The 21,710-nt window shown below is 33.4% G+C and overlaps 2 protein-coding genes across 4 annotated transcripts in view; one reads left to right on the top strand and one right to left on the bottom strand.

Moving 5' to 3' along the window:
• Nucleotides 1–21,710, bottom strand: part of LOC126886468 (regulator of telomere elongation helicase 1 homolog) — a 115,651-nt gene that overhangs the window by 20,739 nt on the left and 73,202 nt on the right. For all 3 annotated transcript variants that reach the window (XM_050653419.1, XM_050653421.1, XM_050653420.1), the window contains exons 7-9: nt 20,605–20,767; nt 16,659–16,916; nt 2,437–2,676 (exon numbers count right to left, since the gene is read on the bottom strand). In XM_050653419.1, the coding sequence (XP_050509376.1) occupies nt 2,437–2,676; nt 16,659–16,916; nt 20,605–20,767 (661 nt within the window). The remainder of the gene's footprint in view (nt 1–2,436; nt 2,677–16,658; nt 16,917–20,604; nt 20,768–21,710) is intronic.
• On the top strand, nt 10,389–13,737 carry LOC126886469 (uncharacterized). Its single transcript, XM_050653422.1, has 2 exons — nt 10,389–10,497; nt 13,294–13,737. Exon 2 carries the CDS (start codon nt 13,308–13,310, stop codon nt 13,701–13,703), a length of 396 nt encoding a protein of 131 aa, XP_050509379.1. The 5' UTR covers nt 10,389–10,497; nt 13,294–13,307; the 3' UTR covers nt 13,704–13,737.

Here is a 21,710-nt window from a genome sequence, read left to right as displayed (position 1 = left end):
TAATACACTTTTGACTTTTGTCAATACTATCTGACCAATTTTTCCAGTGATACCTTCCATCTTTTTTCAAAACTCTTTATTTTTTGGATCGCCTCAACTGACATTTGCTGTTTCTCCAAATATTTTATTGTTTCACTCACAAAACAAAAGTTGATTTTAATAAAAGCAAGATTGTTTTGTAATTCTGTTTTACCTAAAACATCCTGACAATCTTTTATTGGTTTGCTAGCACTAACATTAAATTCCAATACGAAGCTTTTAAAATTTTCGAAATATTCAGCCTCGTATAAAGCTGCATCTAACCATGTACCCCATCTAGTTGACACTAGTTCCGGTGGTAATGGTGTGTTAGGGAATCTTTCTCTAAAAAGTTGCACCCTTAAGGGAGCTTTAATGAAAACTTTTTCCCATTTTTTATCAACTCATTAGCAAGTGAAAATTGCAGCCCTATAATCTCAGCAACGCAATTCAGGCCGTGTGCTAAACACGTACAGTGAATTAGATTTGTATAAAAATGATAATAATATATAAAAAAAAGCACCAAATAAGCACGAATTTTCAAAAAAGGCATACAAATTAAAAAAAAAAAGTAAAAAAGCATAAAAAAGTTCTGTCAAAATGACTTATTTTTACAATATTTCGTTCGTATTTAAAAAGAAAATAGTCCTGCTTGTATTATTTACCATAAGCATTATGCTTAGAAATCCGGACTCTAGTAATAAACCACAATTTTAATTGAAAATACGTTTATTTTGACGTTTCAATTTCCACATCGGAAATCGTATTCTGAGAGCAAAATCGAAAAGATAAGGGGATTTTTTGGGGGGGACAATAATGGAAGGTTTTAAGAAGTCATGGTAAATTAAATTTGCGAATATACGTAGAGCTGTATATTATACTCTCATATAATCGAAGACGATAGGACCTATGAATTATTTCCAGGGCTCTCTGTTGATAAGTAGTATAATTTTGGTTTACTGTTCTCTACATTTGAGTACTGATTTATTAAAATGCGGCAAAAATTTAAATTTGCGGGATTTAAGCTTCAATTTGAGGGAATTTCAGTTTCTAAGTGGGAAATTTATAAAAAAACATCTGGCAACTCTGGTGGTAGTTGTACCAAATTTTCCCTGGCATTCTGTCTTCCTCTAGATCCTCTCTCTTGTATGTTGGCCGCAATCTCGCTTCACTGTTTGAATGGGACGGGGCCATTCCATCCGTATTGACAGTTCGATGATCTTAAAGCGTATTTTGTAGAAAATTGAACAGTGTATTTTGAAGGATAAATACTTATTATTTACATACTGTCACTGCCAAATCTTAAAATTTGCCAAGTAACTTATTCTGTTCAACCTCAAAAAATGACTCCACATGCTAGCAAAGAACTAAAAGCAGGAATTGTAACGAAATTAGAAGACGGTTGGTCACTATCTGCAGTAGGGAACCATTTTAACGTAAGCAGAATAAGAGTTTTTAATATTAATAAAAGATCTAGAGAACAAGAAACTCTCGAAAGAAAACAAAGTTCTGGAAGACCAAAAATATCTACCGCTCATGAGGATCGTACGCTTTTGGAGAGATTAGAAGAGAATACTTTTGAAGATGCGAAAACTGCAAGAATTATGTCACAGTTTCCGGGAAGAACGACAACAACTTGGCGCAGAATTAGTTTAAAACAAACCTATTTTATGTAAAAACTATCATTTATATACTCTTTATAAAATGCAGGATTTCAAAATAATATCAAAATTTAGACCTTAATAATTATTACAATTTATTAATTAACATGTAATCAGTTGTTTGTTTATTTTTTTATTTGTCTGTCATAATAAATATAATATAATGTCAGACCAATCAAATACACTGCTCAAAATGATCAAATCTTACTACGAGTCGTATCAGTTTTTTTAGGAACCAGCTGTACATGGAATGAACCGAAATGTCACAATTAAAAATTAAGCTCATGGTCCGGTAAAAACAGTATCATTCGAACTTGTGACAAGAAGTTGCGCTAGTTTCCGGTGAAAAGTATTATTTCAAAAAGCGACCATATAACTCCAATGTGTTTTAACATTTATTTCGGGAAGAAGTGTCGTAAATCAAATTTTTGGAAGGAAAATTGATGTATTTCGAATCAAAATGTCGTTTTTTAGTTGATATTTTCTTTTAACAAACTTTTTCCTATCTGACCTTTCTTATTTTTCCTAGTTGTAAAAGGTAAAATATTGATAAGAAAATTAAGTATACTAACTAAAATATAAAATATATTAGAAAATAATCAAAGAAAATACATATTTTGTTTTGCTCTTCTGAAAAAATTTTAATATTTTGAATGTTTTGTGAAAGAACAGGATGTGCGATATGGGCTGGATAAAAACTAACAAAATTTTCTCTAATGTCTAAAACTAAGTAAATTAATATAAAAATAAATATTACCTTACTGTCGGCATTTCTGAAAAACTGCCGTAAGTCTCTTACTAGTTCACCAAAATTATTAGATACTCTGATATGATTTCGAACCCATAGAGACATTTGATCCTTTATAACTTTACTGTTAAACCTTGAATCGAGCAAAAGTATGGCGCCATAATCGTCCTTATGTCGTATTACTCTGCCAATCGCCTGATTTACCGCTCTAGATGCTTCCAAATTATACCACTCTTGTCCTCTAAGATACTACAAACATTAGAATATATAATTACTGCATGAAGATTTTTTATCACTGTAAAGGTGTGTATTCACTAAAGCAAAATACCAGAAATGAGGATTCAAGAAAATCCTGGTCAAGAATAAAGACAGACCGAGACAGAAATTAAGGAAATCAAGGTTAATTTGGGCTGTAATACCGTTGGAAAAAGATGAAATCAACTAAAAGTATGCTGGTGAGAAATAAGTAAAAAACTACAACTAAACATATACACACACCCAAACTTATATGGAATCATCTCATATTTCTTACTATTTCGTGTGAATTTAAAAAACGAACACATGAAGTCAAACAATATTTATTTTAAAGCAATTTAATAACAAATACACAACAATTAAATAAAACAATAAAGTATTTAACAAACAAATTGAAAGCAGTTGTTTTAAAGTCAATAGCATACAAAATTTCAATGTAAAAAGAATAATGTTTAAATTGTTTTTTAAATTTTTTTTTGTATTTTGTGGTAGTCAGTGTTATCACCTCTAGTCCTTATGCAAGCTTCAGTTTGCGTGGGCACGCTCCTAATCAAATTATCAACATTTTGTTGTGGTAGGTTGCTCCATCCTTTAAGAGCAGCTTGTACTAGCCGTGCGGTGTTTTGTGGATTATCCCGGCGAGCTCTAATTTTTCTTTTAAGCATAATAAGAGGAATTAGAAATGAGCGAAATGAATTGAAAACAAACATACAAGACATACTAACCATATGGAATAAGCACTATAAAGAAAAATTCGAGGCAAGTAACCAACAAAATGAGGAGAGAGGACAGCAGGCAAGAGAAGTGGATAGAGACAATCGAGTAGACGAAATTCATATCAAAGATATTGAAGAAGGATTGGCAATAATAAAGATTGGAGAAGCGGGAGGTCCCAATGACATAGATCCGGAGATGATGAAGTACGTGGGAGAACGAGGCAAGCTTTGGCTACTGGAAATAATGAGGGAAGCATGGAGAACAGAAAAGATACCGGAAGACTGGGAAGAAAATTTATTGATACCAATACACAAGAAAGGAGATGAAGCGGAATCTGATAACTATAGGGCTATATGCTTATCATCACTGGCGTATAAAGTCTACACCGGGATAATAGAAAGGAAGCTCAGGAAAGAACTGGAAGGAAAACTAGAAGAAGAGCAAGCTGCTTTTAGGAAAGAAAGAGGAACAACAGATAATATATACATACTGAGAAATATAATTGAAAGGAAAAACGAAATAGGAGAAGACTTATATATTACGTTTATAGATATTAAAGCTGCTTTTGATTCTATAAATAGAAGAAGTAATATGGTCAGTAACGGAAGATCTGCAAATCCCGCAAAAGATAGTAAGCGTGGTAAAAAGTACATATAGAAACGTACTTGCTAAAGTACAAATAAACGGAAACAGATCGCCAATAATAAACCTAAGGAGAGGAATAAAACAAGGGGACAGTCTTAGCCCAGTTTTGTTTATATTAGTAATGGATAGAGTAATGAAGAGCGCTAAAAGAAGGTCAAGGCAATTACAGTCAATAATAGGGTACAGGAATTTAGTACCAGTGAGAATGGAGGGATTACTATATGCAGATGACTTAGTAATAATAGCAGACAATAAAGAGAAAATGCAAAAATTAATCGATATCTGGGTGGAGGAAATAGAAAATTTGAAAATGGAGGTAAATGTAAAGAAAACGAAGACCATGATAGTAACCCAAAAGAAAAGGGAAGAAATAAACCAAAGGATATTTAGGTGCAAAAACGAAATAATATAAACAGTCTCGACGTTTGAATACCTTGGAGTAATAATACCAGAGGATGGAAAGATAGATCAAGAAATCTCATACAGAGCGAAAAAGCAAATAAGATCTACTATGCACTAAATAAAACAATATTTGGAAAGGAAGAAATAGATAAAGAAATAAAACTGAAGGTATACAACGCAATCTCTGTACCAACTTTAATATATGCAAGTGAGACATGGGTGAACAATGCAAAAATAAACAGTACAATAAACGCAGCGGAGATGAAGCAGCTAAGAAAAATAGCAGGAAAAACGAAATTGGACAGAATAAGAAATGAAGATATTAGACAAAGACTGAAACAGTAATCGATAATAACCAAGATACAAAAAAGAAAATTAAAATGGTATGGACACATTAACAGAATGGACCAGGGAAGACTACCAAAGCAGGTGATGGAATCTCGAAAAGATATGGTAAAAGAAGGAAAGGGAGGCCAAGGAAGAGATGGATCGATCAGATTATAGAAATTGGACAGGAAAAAGGAAAAACACATCAACAAATGAAAGAGTTAGCAAAGGACCGCAAGAAATGGAAGAGATGGATAGAAGATGAATAAAACCTCCGACGCCCCTGAGGGGCATAAGGAGTTTCGAGAAAGAAGAAGCATATCCCACAAATAATCTATAGGATTAAGCTCGGGTGAGTAAGCAGGCCACTCCAAACAAGGGATACCTTCTGCTTCAATGATGTCTGTAGTCACTCTAATGGTATGTAGTCAATGATGTCTCTAGTCACTCTAATGGCATGTAGATGTCCATTATCATGCAATAAAATTAAATTTTCTCCTGTTGCACCTCTCCAGAGCCTGACTACAGGTTATCAACATACCTGTGAGCAGTTAAAGTTGATTGGATGAAAATTAAAGGAGTTTTTTTACGGATCACAATTCCTCTCCAGAACATTACACTTCCCCTTGTATATTTGTGAACAGATCTGACAGTTTTCGTTCTTGCTTGTCTTCCTCGACCTCTAAGGACACGATTTCATGGGTCATATGTTCCCAATGTTCCAGTTTTGGTGGTGAAGACACCAATTTAGGCGATCAATCTTGTGCTGCCTGGATAACTCGGGAACCCATAACTGTCTCCTGCTGTGTACTTCTTGGTACGAACTCTTCTTCTTATCGTTTCAACTGAAACAGCTACACCTGTAGCTTCCAAAAGCTGCCTTTGGAACTGCGGGCGAGAAATGGTTGGATGTCTTCTAGCTGATTGGACAATTAAACTACCTTGGACAGCCGTTATTACTTTTGACGACTTTCCCTTGCTTTATTTTTGAGCTTTCCTAGTTCCTGTTACCTAGCATAGGTTTTGGACAGAACGCCCTGTATTACGCCTAGCTCTACAGCTATGTCTCTCTGAGAACATTACTTCCCAGATAGCATGCAATATTCCTGGGACATTCTCTCAATGTCCTGAAAAGAATATAAATATTCCGAATATTCCAGGAATATCTATATATATATATATATATATATATATATATATATATATATATATATAAGATCTGGTGTTTGGATCTTTGATTCTATTCAAAAAATTTTTCCCAACCCGAAGTGGTGGATGTGTGAATTGTTCGTAAGGGGATTTTTCCACATTCTCTATTTCATCTGTTTGATTTTATATATATATATATATATATATATATATATATATATATATAAATAAAATAGATGAAATAGAGAATGTGGAAAAATCCCCTTACGAACAATTCACACATCCACCATTTCGGGCTGGGAAAAATTTTTCGAATAGAATCAAAGATCCAAACACCAGTTCTTAGAAATGTGTTTCGCCCTCTTCAACCTCTCTGGGCTCGTCGGTAAAGACAAGAGGTTGAATATCTTTAGACACATTCTAATCAAAAAACAACATTCGAGACCTAGACATAGAAGGTGCGTAAGTCTACGGCAAATCCGACAATGACAGTCTCAAGTTTTAATTCCCTAATTACTTAAAGTAAGTAAAATATATGTTTAAAAACATAAGATGTAGATCTTTGAAACACACTCAGTGAACCAAAGATCCAAGGTTATTGGTTTAACGACCACTCGTACGAAATCAAATAGATGAAATAGAGAATGTGGAAAAATCCCCTTACGAACAATTCACACATCCACCATTTCGGGCTGGGAAAAATTTTTTGAATAGAATCAAAGATCCAAACACCAGTTCTTAGAAATGTGTTTCGCCCTCTTCAACCTCTCTGGGCTCGTCGGTAAAGACAAGAGGTTGAATATCTTTAGACACATTCTAATCAAAAAACAACATTCGAGACCTAGACATAGAAGGTGCGTAAGTCTACGGCAAATCCGACAATGACAGTCTCAAGTTTTAATTCCCTAATTACTTAAAGTAAGTAAAATATATGTTTAAAAACATAAGATGTAGATCTTTGAAACACACTCAGTGAACCAAAGATCCAAGGTTATTGGTTTAACGACCACTCGTACGAAATCAAATAGATGAAATAGAGAATGTGGAAAAATCCCCTTACGAACAATTCACACATCCACCATTTCGGGCTGGGAAAAATTTTTCGAATAGAATCAAAGATCCAAACACCAGTTCTTAGAAATGTGTTTCGCCCTCTTCAACCTCTCTGGGCTCGTCGGTAAAGACAAGAGGTTGAATATCTTTAGATATTCAACTATTAAATATCTTTACCGACGAGCCCAGAGAGGTTGAAGAGGGCGAAACACATTTCTAAGAACTGGTGTTTGGATCTTTGATTCTATTCGAAAAATTTTTCCCAGCCCGAAATGGTGGATGTGTGAATTGTTCGTAAGGGGATTTTTCCACATTCTCTATTTCATCTATTTGATTTCGTACGAGTGGTCGTTAAACCAATAACCTTGGATCTTTGGTTCACTGAGTGTGTTTCAAAGATCTACATCTTATGTTTTTAAACATATATTTTACTTACTTTAAGTAATTAGGGAATTAAAACTTGAGACTGTCATTGTCGGATTTGCCGTAGACTTACGCACCTTCTATGTCTAGGTCTCGAATGTTGTTTTTTGATTAGAATGTGTCTAAAGATATTCAACCTCTTGTCTTTACCGACGAGCCCAGAGAGGTTGAAGAGGGCGAAACACATTTCTAAGAACTGGTGTTTGGATCTTTGATTCTATTCGAAAAATTTTTCCCAGCCCGAAATGGTGGATGTGTGAATTGTTCGTAAGGGGATTTTTCCACATTCTCTATTTCATCTATTTGATTTCGTACGAGTGGTCGTTAAACCAATAACCTTGGATCTTTGGTTCACTGAGTGTGTTTCAAAGATCTACATCTTATGCTTTTAAACATATATTTTACTTACTTTAAGTAATTAGGGAATTAAAACTTGAGACTGTCATTGTCGGATTTGCCGTAGACTTACGCACCTTCTATGTCTAGGTCTCGAATGTTGTTTTTTGATTAGAATGTGTCTAAAGATATTCAACCTCTTGTCTTTACCGACGAGCCCAGAGAGGTTGAAGAGGGCGAAACACATTTCTAAGAACTGGTGTTTGGATCTTTGATTCTATTCGAAAAATTTTTCCCAGCCCGAAATGGTGGATGTGTGAATTGTTCGTAAGGGGATTTTTCCACATTCTCTATTTCATCTATTTGATTTCGTACGAGTAGTCGTTAAACCAATAACCTTGGATCTTTGGTTCACTGAGTGTGTTTCAAAGATCTACATCTTATGTTTTTAAACATATATATATATATATATATATATATATATATATATATATATATATATATATATATATATATATATATATATAAATATAAATAAGCAAAATCATTGGCTAATACTCGTAAAGTGAATGTGAATTTAGTTGGAAATATATAAAATGATGAAGGGTCATCATTCCATACATTTCTGTGCAACTATATACACCGGTGTTTCGGCCTATTTGGGCTTCGTCAGTATAGCGTAGCAAGTTAAAAAAGTTGTTTGTTAACTTGTAAAAGGATTACTACAGGAGCAAGGTTACCAATTTTGGTCAGGTTGTTAGAAGACCCGCAGTCGCAAGGCTACAACTAACATTGCCAAGGAGGTAAAGCTACCTGAGGAAATGAAAAGCCATAACATTATTAAATAAAATGATGTTGGATAATCGAGTACAAATATAAAAATAAATAAGCAAAATCATTGGCTAATACTCGTAAAGTGAATGTGAATTTAGTTGGAAATATATAAAATGATGAAGGGTCATCATTCCATACATTTCTGTGTAACTATATACACCGGTGTTTCGGCCTATTTGGGCTTCGTCAGTATAGTGTAGCAAGTTAAAAAAGTTGTTTGTTAACTTGTAAAAGGATTACTACAGGAGCAAGGTTACCAATTTTGGTCAGGTTGTTAGAAGACCCGCAGTCGCAAGGCTATAACTAACATTGCCAAGGAGGTAAAGCTACCTGAGGAAATGAAAAGCCATAACATTATTAAATAAAATGATGTTGGATAATCGAGTACAAATATAAAAATAAATAAGCAAAATCATTGGCTAATACTCGTAAAGTGAATGTGAATTTAGTTGGAAATATATAAAATGATGAAGGGTCATCATTCCATACATTTCTGTGCAACTATATACACCGGTGTTTCGGCCTATTTGGGCTTCGTCAGTATAGTGTAGCAAGTTAAAAAAGTTGTTTGTTAACTTGTAAAAGGATTACTACAGGAGCAAGTTGCACAGAAATGTATGGAATGATGACCCTTCATCATTTTATATATTTCCAACTAAATTCACATTCACTTTACGAGTATTAGCCAATGATTTTGCTTATTTATTTTTATATTTGTACTCGATTATCCAACATCATTTTATTTAATAATGTTATGGCTTTTCATTTCCTCAGGTAGCTTTACCTCCTTGGCAATGTTAGTTGTAGCCTTGCGACTGCGGGTCTTCTAACAACCTGACCAAAATTGGTAACCTTGCTCCTGTAGTAATCCTTTTACAAGTTAACAAACAACTTTTTTAACTTGCTACACTATACTGACGAAGCCCAAATAGGCCGAAACACCGGTGTATATAGTTGCACAGAAATGTATGGAATGATGACCCTTCATCATTTTATATATTTCCAACTAAATTCACATTCACTTTACGAGTATTAGCCAATGATTTTGCTTATTTATTTTTATATTTGTACTCGATTATCCAACATCATTTTATTTAATAATGTTATGGCTTTTCATTTCCTCAGGTAGCTTTACCTCCTTGGCAATGTTAGTTGTAGCCTTGCGACTGCGGGTCTTCTAACAACCTGACCAAAATTGGTAACCTTGCTCCTGTAGTAATCCTTTTACAAGTTAACAAACAACTTTTTTAACTTGCTACACTATACTGACGAAGCCCAAATAGGCCGAAACACCGGTGTATATAGTTGCACAGAAATGTATGGAATGATGACCCTTCATCATTTTATATATTTCCATATATTATATATATATATATATATATATATATATATATCTTGGACGAATATTCTGTGAATATTCCCAACAGAATATCCATAGAACAATACTATGGGTAAATTCTAAGAATATTTCTCGATGAATATTCTTCAGTAGCACATCCTTAGAATATCTCTCGAGGAATATTCTTTGGGAGCAGATCCCCAGAATATTCTTTTAAGACATTTCTAAAAAGCTAAATAGTAAAGGGCCATGTGTACATAGTGAAAAACCGAAGAAGAATTGACGGTCGTGCTGTCTGCTGTCAAACTTTTGTTTTTGTTCAATGGAATAGCACAAGTGTATAATGATGTTTATGAAAAAGAAGCAAGTTTAATAGTTGTAGCTTTGTTTTAATCACGTCAAAACATAAACAAGAGAACAAATCAAGTATCTATAATCACTCCATGGTGTATTCTTTGATGTAACACGTGTAACACCATTGTTCCATGATCATTTTGGCGGCATCGGCATTCTCCATTCTCGGCAAGCAAAGCAAGTAGCAATAGGCGACTTTTTAAACAAGCATCGGCCAAAATTTTGTGGATATTAATGTAAGTACAATTTTAAGTTACTTTATAAAATGCCACGAAAGCATACTATGTTAAAACGAAACCGTAATTTTTATCTAAGAACAAATAGGGAAATAGTTCAAGTTCTAAACTATGTTAAGGAAAATGCGCGAACACGTGAAAGTAAAACCACAGTAAAAACTAACTATGATCAAGGATCTTCTAATGAGTTTATTAATGTAGCCTCACAATCTGATATTTCCGATGAATGTATGGGTGATCCAATAATTAATTTAAGTAGTGAGGAGAGTGATTTAGATACAGTAATGTCCAGTAATGAAACAATTCATAATTTAGAAACTGTTCCAAACCAGATTTTAAACTCTGATACTACATTTTTTATTAAACCAACGAATTCAACAGGGTTCAATAAATTGCGAGACTGGGCCGTTTCATATAGTGTACCCCATTCATCACTCAGAGCTTTGTTAGATATTTTAAGATCCTTTTCCTCAGAAGAAAGTAATAATCTCTCTCAATTACCTCATGATCCAAGAACCTTCTTATACACTCCAAAGTGTACTATTATGAGAAATGTAACTCCCGGTCATTACTGTCATGTTGGTATAGAACAAGGTTTAGAAAATCATTATAAAAAGTTTAATATGAAACCCACAGCTCGAGATTGTATAGAAATAGGTATAAATATTGATGGCCTACCATTGTCAAAAAGCTCAGCTAGTCAAGTTTATCCGATTTTGGGAATAAATAATAAATGTAGTTTAAACAGTCCAGTATTTTTGATAGGGATTTATCACGGATATGAAAAACCTCATGATTTTAACAATTTTTTGTCTGAATTTGTGGATGAGGCAAATAATTTAATTCAAAATGGAGTTGTGGTGTTTGGACAATCCTATGCATTTAAAATTAGTATGTTTTTATTTGATGCAGTTGCAAAGGCTTCGATACTAAAAATTAAAGGACATTCCGGCTACAGTTCATGTACAAAATGTACTCAGGAAGGGGAATATATAAGTGATAGAGTGTGTTTTACAGATTTTAATTTTATTAAAAGAACACATGATAATTTTAGTAAGCAGGATGATTCAGATCATCATACAGGGACTACCATTCTAAGTGAAATTAAAAACATAAATCTAATAACTGATATACCATTAGACTACATGCACCTAATTGCATTAGGAGTTGTAAAAAAAAATTGTTTGTGGAATTTGGTGTAACGGGCGACCTCCACACAAACTATCCAGTAGACAAATTGAAAATATATCTGCAAAGTTGGTGGAAATGTCTGGTTATATTCCATCAGAATTTTCTCGTCAACCTCGAACTTTAAAAGAATCAAAACGCTGGAAAGCTACTGAATATAGACACTTTTTAATTTACACAGGTCCAGTTGTTTTGAAAGATATAATAGAAAAGCAAAAATATCAAAATTTTTTAATGCTTTCCGTTTCAATACATTTATTATTAAGTTTGACAGATAGCAACAATGTAGATGTAATAGATTATGCAGAGGCTTTATTAAGAAAATTTGTCGAAACCGTTCAGAGGTTATATGGTAAACAAATAATGTCACACAATTTTCATAATCTGCTGCATTTAGCTGATGACTGTCGAAAATTTGGTTCATTAGAGAATTTCAGTAATTTTTCTAGTGAAAATTTTTTGCAGAGTTTACTTAAGCAGGTTAGAAAGCATGACAAACCTCTTCAGCAAATTATTCGGCGTAATTATGAACTAAACACTAATAAAATTCAATTTACTCCACAAAATAGAAATAAGGAAATTCCTTTCCAATTTTGTTTAGAAAGAGAATATGTAGGGGGTGTTTTAATAGACGATACTACAGGGCCTGAATTTAAAAAAATATGCTTTGAGAAATTTGCATTATCTCTTTCTTTAAAAGATTCTTGTTGCATCCTAAAAGATAAGTCAATTATTGAAATTAAAAATATTGTATATTGCCCTAAATTACATCAGAATGTAGTAATAGGTTCAGAATATCAGAGTAAATCTGACTTTTTTAACATTCCTTGTAATTCATCAAACTTGGATATATTTTTAGTAGAAAATTTAAGTACTTTAAAATATTGGCCAATATCAGATATAGCATTAAAATGCTGTAGAATGCCTTACAATAACAAATTTGTGGTTGCACCTCTACTGCACTGAATAGTAATATATGTAACAATTAAGATGCTTCCTGCATGGTGATTCGGTATTTATTAAGATTGATCTTACCCTACTGAGAAATGTTCCTTGACCATTTTTTAAATACTTTTTAATTTTCTTTTAAAATTACTTTTAAATAGTCCCAGTTCCAGTTATTTAAAAGAGTTCCATCATATATATTGATTCAGTATAGGCTCGTAGTTAAAATTAGAATAAATTATTATACGTAAACCTTTTACACCAACTAACTCTCAATTACATAAAAAAGAAATTACAAAAAATTGTTAAAAAATGGTGAAGAAATGTTCGTCATTATAGTAAGATCAACCTTAAAGTTGGTTTATTTTTTATTATCAAGAAAGAGTTGTTATATTTGTAGCTTCTGTATTTGTGAAATAAAAAAAGTGGAGATATGCATGCATGTTAGGCTGATATTAAAAAAATTAAAACTGCACCTATGGTTATTTTGGGTATATGCAGCCTGTATTTTATTGTTTTTATTATTTTTATTACCTTATTTATTGAAGAGCACTACTGAACTATTATCAGGAAGCAATCTTATTGCACATAAAATCATAAAATTCTACAATATTTTAATAAGTTACATATCTTTTTTTTATGGAACACTGGAAACCTACAAAGAATTTGTTGAAGAAATGCCTTGGGTTGTTTTGAGATTTCCAGAAAGTGAAACAATTGAGGCAGTACCAGCTAAGTGGTATGACAAAGCAAACAAACTTTGTAAATTTCCTCCCGTGGACGATCATACTGAGAAGGAGTTATCCAACTTTATTATTGAAGAATATGACCCCTTAGAGGAATGGCCAATACATGAGGCAGTGTTAGAAAGCCAGACAGAATTTGTACTGTTTAACAAAGCTCACATTAGAGCTAGTAAAGCGTGCAATAGCCAGAATTACAAATCAGATAAAGAAACTGTGTTACCACAAAAGAGACCTCCTAAACCAAGGAAAATAGCGAGCAGTAGTAGTGAGCAGGACTCAGATGGGTCAGATCTGGTTTTTGAACATTCATTTCCTAGTAAGTTGTAAAATTAAAAAGGTGTTATTATAAATTTTAATTTTGTAATTCTATTTCTAATTCAGGTTATGTTTTAGTCACTAAAGAATATTTGAATGGTACTAGGTCACTTTAATTTTCAGTTATTAACTTATTTATATTATTTTCGATTAGGTTAGGTTTGCTCAGGTTATGTTTTAGTCATTTTAAAGGATATTTTAAAGATAATATATCACTAAAATGTTCAGTTATTAACTTTTTTATATTATTTTCGATGACGCTAGGTTAGGTTTGGTCAGGTTATGTTTTAGTCACTAAAAATATTTAGAACTTGAGAAATATTTAAAATTAGTATTTCACATTTTTCTATATTATTACTTCAAATATATATTTTTTTACATGTTCACTCCATAAAAAGCGGTTGTAGATGTGGCAACAATGTGAATGTATATAAAATTGCATATCTTAATCCGTGCGTTTAAAATAAAATTTTGATCTGAATTTTATAGTGAAGTATTCTATTTTTTACAGTCGAATCTGGGGGCAATACTTAATCTGTTTCAACAAAATGTTTATTGCAGATACGTGCATTTATTCTCGGCACATATTTATCCCTTCTTATTGCTACAATCCACTTTTTTCTCATCAGAATATCTTTGGGAAACCTGTGTCCTGATGTTCTCGATGAGCACAAATGCACAGCACAACATTGAGGGATTTTATTTTCTCAAGTTTAATTCACACAGCGAAACAAATATGCAATATTTACTTGGAAATAGATTGATTTGAAGTATTGACGTAAGTTGACATGACCTCCAACTACACGAGCGCCACCTACGTTGAGCTTTCCAGATTAGCTGCCATTAAAGATCACTGAAAACTCAAAATTGATATGTACCCTGCATTGATATGTATGTTTCTTATGCACCCTGCATAAGAAAGTTCCAATACACTATGACCGGCTTATTTGGGTAAACTGTATCAAGTTAAAATCGGAAATAATGTATAAACTTTTATCAATTTTATGTAGTATTATGGCCCTACTACATATAAAATTGCCAAATAAAAGTTCATGGAATAGGTAGTCAAAAATAGCCTGTCATGTACTACAAAACAGCTACAGTATTTTCGATTTTGATCATAGGGTGATAAAAATCAATAATTTTAAATTCTAGGAATTTTTTGTTTTATCAGTATTTTGATTATTGTTCAAAATAGCTTACATGTTCCTATCTTAACTTTTTATTTACTATCCATTGCCATTTAATTAAAACAAATACAGGATGGTCAAAAATTCGGAATTCTCGACTACCCTGTATTTGTTTCAATTAAATGTCAATGTATAGTAAATAAAAAGTTAGGATAGGAAAATGTAATCCGTTCTGACCAATAATCAATACTTTTAAAACAAAAAATTCCTAAAATTTAAAAATATCGATTTTTAACACCCTATATCTTCGGAACTATTCACCTTTGGACTTAAATGTGATAGATCAGTGAAATCAGCTCCTAAAGGACAATCTAAAAATGCCATAAAATTCAAGATGTCCCATTAAAAAAAACAAAGTTATAACCAACTTCCGGTGTAACCGGAAGTAGCAAAAGGATGCTGATTTGTACTAAATAGTTCACCCTTGAAAATCCCTACATGCCAATTCTTAGTTTTCAGTGCCTTTTAATTCTCGAGATCTTTCTAACCAATGGTTTATCTGCCGCACCCTGTATAGATAATCCAAATATGAAAACTAAAATAAATATTTTTTTTAGAATCTATATTGAAACTACATATAGATTGTACATCTAAGGAAGTCGAAGTAGCCATAAGCAAATGGCTGACAAAAGCCAAAGAGAGGATGAAGAAAAACGAAGAACACACAATTAATTTTAATTTGGAAATAAAGAGTTAATTAATATTAGTTAATATTTTAATATTCTCATTCATATATTTCCCCAAATTGTGCAAAGGTCGCGTGCATACTGATACAGCAAACGCAATTATAGAAAATGTTCAGCGCAGTTTTTCTTTCTTGGTTAATAGAGCGAGTACACATTGGTGAAGCAATACAACCTACAACGTTTTGCTTTACCAATGTGTGTCCTATTAATCGAGAAGAAAAAACCGCTTCTAATACCATTACTCAAAAGTTTTGTTATTAATTATGTTTTTACTTTATCTGTGTGCACTCGGCCTAATTTACATAAAATATTACTGCAGTGCAAAATGTGCATGCGAATATTCTTTAAATATGTTACTTGGAAAGCCCAGAGAATATTTAAGGAATATCTAGAATATTCCCGATGGCATTGCCCCTTGAATGTGCGAGCCTGGATATTCATGGATCATTCAAGGAATATCTGCAATATTCATGGTATATTTCCTTGGAGTGCTTCCCCGAATGTACCTATTTGAATGTCTTTAGGATATCCCGGTAATATCTGAAATATGCGTGGAATATCACTTGAAGATATTCTTTGAATGCGGAACGTTTATATGATATTCATAGAATATCTGGGATATTAGTGGAATATTCTCCAGAGATATCCGTCGGATATCGCTAGGACTGAACAAAATGCTGGTCCTAGGAATATTCTATAAAGAATATATATATCTAGGGGACATTCACTGAATATTCCATTATTCTTTTAGGACATTCTATGAATGTCCTATGAATCACATTTTGCTATCTGGGTTTCTCCACAAGACCAATAATATTTCCTCGTTGTAAGTTATATAACCCCACATGAGGCATATTTTCGTTTTTGGACGCAAAAGTTAGTTTATTTATTTTCGTTTAAATTGCAACTCAAGCAAATAACCTATACCGTACCAACCTGTACTATCCACTTGTCTTATAATATTTGTTTATTTTCAATAAAAACCTTTATTCTTCGCAACAATAACAAGTTTTTTCAAAAGAAATAAATATTACTTTGAAATACATGGTGATTCAATATAAGTTTGGGTGTGTGTATTTTTTGTTACTTACTCCCTTATCATCTGCATTACATCTATCTAGGTAGAGCTTCTTTAACGATACTTTTGGATCTTTGAAAGGAGGATAAGGCAGACCAGTGATCAACACTGCTCTACCGTTGGCATCAACAAAATCTAATCCTTCAGAAACCTTTCCTCTACAAACACCCATAAATATTGCTCCCTTATATGCTGGATCTTTTACTTTTGCATAATACTCAGTCATGGCTGTGTTAAATGAATTTTTATCTCTCGGTTCTACAAAAATTGCCTAAAACAAACTAGAGTTATACTCATACTAATGTAACTACACTCCTGGTCAAAAACATCCGGACACTTGTATTTTGTATGTTTTTTTTTTAATTCCGTAGGTGTTAAGTAAGGGCTGTTACACGTGTACCAAATGCTGACATTAATATTCGTATCTATAACAAACAGATAGAACCCGTAAAAGATTCCAAATATATTCGTTGCTGAATAACAAACGATCTTGACGACGAGGTCGAAATACGTGCTCGTATAGAGTATGCTAGGCGCACAAGAATGAACAAATTCCTAATAAACTCTACTTTATCGTTGGATATCCGATACCAATTGGTAAAAATATTCATTTACTCCACATTGTTATATGGAGTGGAAACATGGACTCTCGGAGTTACAAGTATCAGGCGTATTCGCGGTGTACAAGTACTTGGAGGGGATACGAGAAATGATCGTGCGAGAATAGCGGAGAAATATTGCAACTTTCTTAAATAATTCATATTGTCAAATTGACGTATATTTCATTCCTACTGTCATTGAAGAAGAAAAATTATATATTGCTCCACAATATTGATATGATATGCAATTATTATATAAAGGTAAATTTAATTAATTGTATTTTGCTTGCAGTACTGCATTTTAATAACTAATTTTATTTACTACATACAATTGTTTACGTTTTAATAACAACCTGAATCTTATTTTTTCTTCTTATTATTTTTTTGGACTATGGCCTTGACAATTATCCAGTAACCAGGACTAATATAATTGGCCAATATAATTAAAAGTGCGAATAATGTTGCTGAGCGTAGAAACCAGGTGTCGCTTTGCAGAACTTGCACGGTCCCAATAGAAGCCGTTGAAATGTGGGTTTTTTCGAAGGATGCTGACGATCTCTTGGACAAAGCACGTGACCAACAACGAGGTGATGAGAAGAATGAGGACTAAGAGAGAACTCCTAAATATTGTAAAAAAAAACAAAAAAACGAGTTATCTAGGACATATTCACAGAGGAGAAAGATATAGCTTTCTACGACTCATAATGGAAGGGAAAGTGGAAGGAAGAAGAGGCCCAGAAAGAAGAAAATGCTCCTGACTGAAGAAAGTAAGAGACTGGACAGGCATGGACACACATTCTATACTAAGAACAGCTCAAGATAGAGAGCAATTTATTGTAGTTATAGCCAACATTCAGTAAGGGAGAAGGTACCTTAAGAAAAAATTAAGTGGTTTAAATGGAGAGGAAGTAAACATTAATAATAGAAATTGTTTAAAAACTAAAAAATGGTAATAATGGGAAAATAATTACCCCATAAGAAAGTCATAAGTAACATAAAAAAATTAAGATTGTTCGAAAAATTAAATAAAAGAAAAAATAAAATTTTAATTCCCCACAGTTGGCTATTCTTTAGGTTTAGTATCGGATATTTCCTGACCTAAGATATGGACTGCTGCAACTAATCTTGCAACGAAAAGTAGAAGACCAGGAAGGCGAAGAATTTCCTGCCATTTACAACAACCACAAATCTTTTTTGAGCAGCAGTGTGCAAAGTACAGATTGCCATGATGGTCGCGAACATCCGAAACGAATAGGCACTACAAGAAGAATTGCCTGACCTACACATACGGAGGATTTAAATACTACTAGGCATACTTGCAATAAGTTGCTAAGTCTGTTTTTGAATGTTCCCATTCTTCATTCAACGCTATTTTCAGCTCTTGAATATTTTTGGTAATGCTTGCCTCTTTTTAATCTTATTTTCTAAAATGCCCCATAAATGTTCTACTAATGGATTCATATCAGGACTACAAGCGGGCCAATCCAAAACGGGAATTCCGAGAGTATTTAATCGGTCCATACGATCCGCGCAGTTTTGGACGCGCAGTCCATAACGATCCTCATTAGTTTTGGACCAGATAACAGCGAAACTACAGGGTAAGATTCCATGGTGCTTAATGTATGCTGATGATGTCGTGTTACTAGGAAATAGTGAAAGAGACTTAAAACAAAAACTGGAACAGTGGAGACAAGCTCTGGAGGAAAAAGGTTTAAAACTTAGTAGGACAAACACAGAGTATTTGCAATGTTCGTTTAAACATGGAGTTACTACAAATAAAATGGTATCTTTGGATGGTGAACTGATTGTAAAAAGCAATAGTTTTAAGTACCTGGGATCGGTATTACAGAGTAATGGAGAAATAGATGGAGATGCATGCAGTAGAATTAGGGCTGGATGGATGAAATGGAAGGAAGCGAGTGGTGTGCTGTGTGACAGGAAAATTCCAATGAAGCTGAAAGGAAGATTCTATAAAACAGCCATACAACTGGCAATGATGAAAAGAAACTGAATGTTGGGCAGTGAAAAAGAAAGAGGAACAACGAATGCATGTGGCGGAAATGAGAATGCTTAGATGGATGAGTGGAATGACAAAAAAGGATAAAATTAAAAATGAGTATATTAGGGGAAGTCTAGGTGTGGCACCAATTGATGCCAAAATGAGAGAGCATAGGTTGAAATGGTTTGGTCATGTTCAACGTCGAGACGCTAATCACCCAATATGAAGAATAGCTGAAGTGCAGATTCCTAGAAGGATTAGGAGAGGAAGACCAAAGAAGACGTAGGGGGAGACGATTAGGCAGGACATGTTGGTAAAGGGGATTAATATTGATATGACCCAAGATAGAATTGTATGGAGAAATGCAATTAGGGAAGCCGACCCCGCATAGGGATAAGGCAAAGAGAATGATGATGATGATACGATCCGCGCAGTGTGTGGATGCGCATTATTCTGCATAAATAAGAAATTACCCCCAACGAAAGAGCCGTAGGGGACAACATTGTCCTACAGACACGGTCGTATGTATTTGTCGACTGTTACGAGTTCCATGTTCGATGAAAATTAATTCGGTGAGTCCGTTGAAAGAAATCCCCGCTAATGCCATAACACCTTCGCCGCCAAACGGCGTTCTGGGTGAATACAGCAGGGTGCAAATTGTTCTCCGGGTCTCCTCCATACACGTTCGGTGAGAGTCCATCTAGAGATTGTAAGCAAATAGTGGACTCGCCAGAAAACATTATAACACTCCATTGCTGAACAGTCCAATCTCTGTGATCATTCATAAATCTTCCTGTTAGCTCGATGAGCTGATGTTAATGTTAATGGGGCATACTACTGACTTAAGAGAACGTAAACCACTTTCATACAGGACTGACTCTTCTTACAGTTCGTGCAGAAATACGAGTTCCACAATCTTCTAATCAACGACTAGCGAAAACATTTGAAAGAACGGTTCCGTAATGCGGAAATCTTAAAAAAACGTTCATCACGCTAATCTCTGTGCCTTGTTCTGCCTGATCCTGGTCTTTTAGTGTATTCTTCTTCTAGTGTATTCTCCAATCTGACAATACTTCGTAAGAGCCTCACGGAAGGTATTTTTGACAATATTTAAATGACTTACGACTTACAATATAACATAAAATCCGACCATCTTCATGTAATGCCAAAACTTTTTCATTATTTTCAGGGAGTCATATAACACGATTTTTAAAACACTAATGAACAGTAATATGAATTAACGTGAAATTTATCGTAAACGCAATAAAAAATATCACTATACACTTGAAAATTAAAAAGAACATACAAAATGCAAGTGTCCAAATTTTTTTGGCTAGAAGTGTATTTAACGTGTTTCATACCTTTTGGTTACATATGCTGTTCCAAACTCCGCTCTGTTGCCACATCTGTTGACATTTCAACATAATAGGATATGATGGGAAAAATATCAACATACCATCGGGGACTATTCTAGCTATATTCATTATTGTCATGCCAAGCGAATTAATATACTTAGGATTGTCTCTAAAAATCAAATGTTTCAATAATAAGAAAACAAAATCTTACGAAATAGTCTTTTACGTATTTATTATTTCAATTAAAATTATTTAAAGCTATTTAAATAATATACGAGCCTCTTCCCATGTCAGTTGGCCGGCCCACTTATGGAATTTGCCTTAACACATTTAATTTAAACAAATCATAACACAGGTCAACATGAATTTTGAGTCAGTTCTGTACCTCTGATTTTGATTACTTATGCCTAACTAAATAAATAAAAATATTTTTACCGCATAAAGTTTGATTTAGTACTTACAAGAACAAAATTTCAAATTTTAAATTATATAATATTTTTGTTAATTTTACTTATAGACGGCATAAATAAAACTCAAAAATACACAAAATAATACAAAAAAATGCACAGTTTTGGTATTTCTTTTGTATAAACAAGGACTGTCTCGTATAAGCCCCTAAACGTAGTCACCCATCATGTTATGATTATATTGTCTTTTTATTATCATATCGTTGTTGAAATTCATAATTCATTACATCTTGGTGAAAGCGTTCCTCTGGCTCTTCTGAATATGCACCCAAGTTGTTTTTAAATTGATTCAAGTAAGCATATAGCATGTGTACTTTAAAACACATCCTGCAACCCATGACTTCCCATATAGCACACAACGTCCGATGGACGTCCATATAACGTACATTTAAAGTCCAAACGTCCATGGACCAAAACTGGACGTACTATGTACGTCCATTACGCGACGTCCATTGGACGTTTGATTTCAACGTACATTGGACATCCATTTGTGGTCCATGGAGATTTTACACAAAATGCGACTATTATTATGAGTAATTATATATAGCTTCTTGTTTTAATCAAAGCAATATTATTAGTAGAATACAAGAAGCTTCTAATAAATGTAGTCACATATTTTTTCATCATCGAATTAAAACACTGAAC

The sequence above is a fragment of the Diabrotica virgifera genome, chromosome 6 (genome assembly GCF_917563875.1).
Source record: "Diabrotica virgifera virgifera chromosome 6, PGI_DIABVI_V3a".
Lineage (NCBI taxonomy): Eukaryota > Metazoa > Arthropoda > Insecta > Coleoptera > Chrysomelidae > Diabrotica > Diabrotica virgifera.
Note: the sequence above shows the minus strand (reverse complement) of the source record. Positions and strands in the feature narration are given on the sequence as shown.